The sequence below is a fragment of the Amblyomma maculatum genome, chromosome 9 (assembly GCF_055883805.1).
Source record: "Amblyomma maculatum isolate TAMU_Amacu chromosome 9, ASM5588380v1, whole genome shotgun sequence".
In the NCBI taxonomy this organism is placed as follows: Eukaryota; Metazoa; Arthropoda; class Arachnida; order Ixodida; family Ixodidae; genus Amblyomma; species Amblyomma maculatum.
The window spans coordinates 40,962,520-40,968,519 of NC_139352.1; the positions used below are offsets into that span (position 1 = coordinate 40,962,520).

Sequence of the window (6,000 nt, forward strand, 5' to 3'; positions counted from 1 at the left end):
AAACAAAATAAGCATAACCGTATCGTTTACAAGGGTATGAATTTCAAAAATATCTAAAATACAACAATAAATACAAAAAATTAGATACAATAAGAAGCAGTGCAAAAGTCCTGTCAGAATACAATATTAGCTAAAGCAGCACGGAAATTTGAGTTATCATTGATGGAAACAATATCTGCGGGAAGGTGGTTCCATTCAGTCGATGTTCGGGGTATGAATGACTGTAAGAAAGCGTGTGTATTACATCTACCGAGGCCGATTTTATGATGATGGTCAATGCGATGGGATACATAGTGAGGTTGAAGAAAGAATTCGTCACTCAGGCTAGGATGATGATAGAGCTTGTGGAACAGGACTAAGCGAGATATTTTGCGACGTGATCTTAATGATGGAAGTTGAAGGTCGGACTTCATGGCTGTAATACTTTCGGTTCGGCTGTAATTAGAATAAATGAAACGGACGGAGTTATTTTGAACAAGTTCTATAGCGGTGATTAGTTTTTCATAACCTGGATCCCATACAGATGATGCATACTCTAATTTAGGGCGTATTAGTGTTTTATATAGCAATAACTTTAATGACGATGGAGCTCTGGAAAAGGCACGGCGTAAGTAACCAAGCATGCGGTTAGCGTTGTTAATTACATATTCAATATGGGTTGTCCACGTCAGGTTAGATGAAATAATTATGCCCAGGTACTTATATGAGTTTGTTGATTCCAAAGGAACGTTATTCAAATAGTAAACATGCGAGTCATTAGAAATCCTTGTTACACGCATGCATTTACATTTACTAATATTAAGTTGCATTAACCATTTTTCACACCAGGTAGCAATCGCAGTGAGATCAGTTTGAAGACAGTTAATATCATCTGGGTTTTTAATTTCACGGAAAATAACGCAATCATCGGCAAAGAGGTGCATGTTAGAAGTTATCTCAGAGGGCAGGTCGTTTATGTAAATTAAAAAGAGTAAAGGTCCTAGTACGGATCCTTGAGGTACACCGGAGTTCACATCAGAAAGCGAAGAGTTATGACCGTTTACTGATACGAATTGTGAGCGGTTAGTAAGAAAGCATTCAATCCATTTTAAAACGTTTGGTTCAATGTTAAGATGACGAAGTTTGTGAAGCAGCAGTTTATGACAAACCTTGTCGAAAGCCTTAGAAAAATCTAAAAATATGCAATCAGCGAATGAGGATCGATCCAGAATGTGGTGCAGTTTATGGGTGAAAGATAAGAGCTGAGTTTCACATGAGTACGACTTACGAAAACCATGTTGTGCCATTGTAAAGAACGAGTTTGATTCAAGGAATACTGTCACTGCTTTGAAGATTATGTGCTCTAGTAACTTACAGCATGTACTTGTTAGAGAGATGGGACGATAATTGTTGGCAATGTTTTTGCTTCCCGACTTATGAAGAGGAACCACCTTCCCAATCTTCCATTGCGTAGGTAATGTACATGTGTCAAGAGACTGTTGAAAAATCTTTGTTAGTATGATGGAACTATACGTGGAAGTGTTTTTCAAAAATTTAGCGTTGATAGAATCGAAACCGGGAGAAGCATGATAGTCGAGATTTTCAATAAGTTTTGCAACACCAGCTACGTCTACCAAAATTGGGAACATGGTCGGGTAGTTGTAGTTCTGTGATTCAGGAAAGTGAGGACTAGGAGCGCTTGAAAAATTTTTAACAAATATATCGTTTAAGAAAGATGCACATTGGGTGTTGGAAACCTGTTGGCCAGACGAGTTCTGTAATATAATTAAGTTTTCAGAGGAAGGGTTAACTACGCGCCAGAATTTACGGACGTTAGTTTTCAAGATGGAAGGCAAAGTATTGGAAAGAAAATGACGCTTAGCGCTTTTTAGGGCGGAGATGTACTCTGAAGAAGCTAGTTTATAAGCCGTCCAACGTGAATTAGTAGGCGATGCTTTAGCTGCACGATAGAAGCGTTTCTTTCGGTTAGAAAGGCGTCTGATATGACCGTTGTACCACGGGGCGTGACTATTTGAAATGATGATGCGGTTTGGAACTTATCTTTCAGTTAAGTCTTTTACCTTGGCTGCAAAACTATCCCAGTTTGTCTGAACAGTGCTGTCGTGAAAGTTAGTCAAAAAATTGTCCAGAAAGGCCGATAATTCTCTATTGATAGCTTCAAAGTTGGCTTTTTTGTAATCAAGAATCAATTTGCTTTTTTTGTTCGGCTTAGGGCAATCCAGGCTAATGAATAACTGAAATAAATGAATAACTGATCATCCATCCCTTTTCCCTTCATAAAGTTTTACCTTCCTCAGTTGAATAACAGCACGTAAAAAGGGCTTGTTAGCATCAGTAAAGGGCGAAAAGCGGTGGTCTCCAGCACGTACGGTTCGTAATAGGTTGATCCGACTGGTCCTTTCTAAGAGGAACCCCACAAAAACACTGAAAATGCCCTATGCCACTTTTACACATTTAGACAAGAACAGTGTAGCACTAGCATCACGTACCATATATTGCTGACCTAGAAAAGATTTAAAACTGTGGCATATCCAAATATTGAGAGGTTCAGTTCACCAAATCCTGCTGTTTTCTCAATTCTGCAGCCGTATGTTTGACAAAAAGGTTCACTATCATCTTAAAATTCAAGAGGGGCACCTTAATAATTAGGTGCCGTCCTTGTTCACAATGCAATGGCGAAGGTGCGTGGGTTCTGAGAGCATTAGTCTTTCCTAACCCCTAACCACATTCCTAAACTGAACGCCCCTACCACCAATTGCTTCGCAGAAAGCTATAACGCTTCTAATAGCTTCCAAAATTCATTCGCAATTGCAAAAAAAAAAAGAAAAATCCTCAGCATATGCCAAAACACGAACTTCTTTGTGTAGTCGAAGTCCTGTAAGAAATGTTTTGTGGGTGATACCTGGGCTGAAGGGTTCAATATAGATGCCAAACAACAATGGTAAGAGATGGCACCCTTGGCTCAAAGACCGTTCAAACCGAATTATTTTCCCAACATCCGTATTGAATATAGGGCTTGTTCTAAACCCATTTTAAACCATTTTCACTTCATTATGAATCATTGTTTCAACAATGACATGCTGTAGAAGAGACAATATTGACGCATAGAAGACGACGCGACACCTGGGACGACAAGCGCGAGCCTAGAAGAGAAAGAAGCTTGAACGAAAGACTCGTTCTGGTCGACCATTGAAACCATCTATCGCTAGGTTCTCCTTGGCGTTCTACCGAGACGTGACAGTATTGTGACGGATAAGGTCAAACTCTTTTTTTCAAGTTCAGTTGTACCCTTGCAAAACATGCATATGTAGCATTACATGCTTCACAAAGTTTTCGCAGGTAGACATATGAAAGTGTGATCAGAGGTACTGTGGGCAGTAATCAGAGCTGCGGTAATCTTGGACGCCCTATTATCTTATCTGCTTATTACCTCTTGTTTTTTTTTAGATGTCAATGCGTGCTTCTATTCTTAGTACAGCAATCAGTCTTCTTCAATCATAAGGTGTACATATATATTCTGCATCTTGCTGGCTTAAATTATTTTTGTGTAAGTACTTGCACAAGGGCCCCACCATGCTGATGCGAGGGTTAGTGTACCCGATATCTGTGCCCAAGGATGCGGGATCGAATCCTTACCGCAGCGGCCGCTCTTCGATGGAGGCGAAAAGCAAGGCGTCCGTGTGCTGTGCGATGTCGCTGCCAGTTAAAGAACCCAAGTGGTTGACATTTCCGAAGCCCTCCATAACGGCGTCTCTAATTCTCTAGCAGCCTGAGTTGCTTTGGGACGTTAAACCACACAAATCAAAGCAAACCTTACAGAACGCAGAGAGACAGTGAACCCTTCCAAAAGTAACCTTCATTTTGCTGTATTGCAGCCACAACAAACTGCATAACTGACCGACAACGATAGCAAAGCACACTGACTATAAACCACGAAGACAACTCCGCAGTGGCCTATATAACAACCAGGAAGCTGTTGCGCATGGTTATAGATCATTGGAAACAAATGTAATCAATCTTATATACTATACACAATGCGATAAACTATTGTCAGAAAGATATGGGGCGAAGAAATAAACATGACAAGCCTTCGCCACGCTAGTTAACTTTGAAGATACCATTTTTTGTGAAGCTAGCAAAAGTGCTCCCAGGCGTATCACAAGCCTACATTGGCATTTTGGGAGTCTGGGATAAATAACATCACTGTAAAAATTTTATAGTTTTGCTTAAACCCTACATAAGAAATCAATTTCATTTACCTGAAAGACAGATGTGATGTTCAGCCGGTATAGGACTGGAACAACGACGCTGGCAGCAAACGGAATCAAAATTGCGTTAGATACGCACAGCCAGCCCAAGTGGATCCCGTACGCGTACATGTGCGCCGGCATTCCGACAACGCCGGTAGCGGAGCTTACTGTTGCCAGCACAGAGGCGGCTAGTGGAAGCGTCTGAAGTGACTTGCTTCCCAGAAAGAGTTCGTCCGTGGTCTGTCCTGGGGCTGCCTGCTGCCTACGGAAGGAGAAGTAGCATCCCACGCCCAGACTAGCACCGGTCAGCAAAGAAAAGACCGCGTAATCTGTGACTTGAGCCATGTTTGTTTTCACGATTTTGAAGCTGCCGACGCTGGGGACTGATGCGGTGCCACAGAATGCACTTGGCAGCTGCGTCGGCACTGGCTGTCCTTCGAATGGGTGCCGATTTCCCTTCCTGAGCAGCTGCACTGGATCTGCGGGGGCTGAAAGTGAGGTAAAATAATTGCTTCATGAAAGTAGACACTTTCGTTCTGACACTTGTGGCGCATTTAGCTGACAGTCGGTGGAAGCAAATAATCTTTGTGAATTCCGGCTCTTTCTGCTTGCGACAGCTGTATGTACGTACGCTATGCGTTAATTTTGTCAAGGTAGTAGTTACACATACAGTAGTGTGTTAAAACGGGAAATTTTCTGCACCTCTTATCTAAGCAGAATGTTACCCGCCCCAATTTTATATTTACTTTCTTTTCATATATGTGTAGAGGCGGAGAGAATCAACGTTACTGTGATGTACTCGAAATACGGCCCGGAGCAATGTCAACTGTCGCACCTGTAGAACCTCCCAGTTTTTTTTCCCTGATGCGCAAATGTGGACCCCTAAGCCGATAAATGTCATATAAGGGAGCATAGCGGCGAAGTGTGCGAGAATACGCGCATGTGCTGTATGACCAACGCAGTGCAGCTGTTCTCTGCCGGCTGCTCCGGTAACATGCTTCCATTATTCATTTGAGCACCGTTATCGTCTTCGCCCTTTTTATGTTTGGAACTTTGTTATTAAGTTATAAATACACGATCACGCTTTAGGAATTGAGTCGCATGGAATGTGACATATATGCACTGGGCGGGCTACATGCCTGTCAGAAGTATTTATTTTTGCTATAGTTCACGCAGCACTTTCCTGTAGCAAAAGAGGTGCCATGCACTGGTGCCATGTTGGTTGGTTTGGTTAGCGGGGTTTACCGTCCCAAAGCAACTCAGGCTATGAGAGACGCTGTAGTGGAGGACTCCGGAAATTTTTACCACCCTGGGTTCTTTAACATGCACTGACATTGCACAGCACACGGGCGCCTTGCTTGAACCTCTTGTCTAAGCCAACACCGTCCTGGTGCATTTCAAGCGGAATTCGAACAAAATGGCGTGTGTGTGTGTGTGTGTGTGTGTGTGTGTGTGTGTGTGTGTGTGTGTGTGTGTGTGTGTGTGTGTGTGTGTGTGTGTGTGTGTGTGTGTGTGTGTGTGTGTGTGTGTGTGTGTGTGTGTGTGTGTGTGTGTGTGTGTGTTGGGTTATATGGCGCATAGACAGCTGAGGCCATCATGCGCCAAAAAGCGGACGCCGAGGCCGAGATTCGACCCCGCATTCTTGGGAGCAGTAGTCGAGCGCCGTAACCACTGCGCCACCCCAGCGGGGCACTGGTGCCATGTGCTGGACAATTCGCCAATTTATTTTGGCGCATGATGGCCTCAGCTG

General features: G+C 43.0%; 1 protein-coding gene across 1 annotated transcript in view; it reads right to left on the minus strand.

Annotated features, from left to right (window-relative positions):
* Positions 1–4,732, minus strand: part of LOC146178908 (sodium-coupled monocarboxylate transporter 1-like) — a 53,486-nt gene extending 48,754 nt beyond the window's left edge. The window contains exon 1 of the mRNA XM_084580067.1: positions 4,260–4,732. Coding sequence (XP_084436193.1) covers positions 4,260–4,595 — 336 coding nt within the window. The 5' untranslated portion in view covers positions 4,596–4,732. The remainder of the gene's footprint in view (positions 1–4,259) is intronic.
* Positions 4,733–6,000: the final 1,268 nt, after the last annotated feature.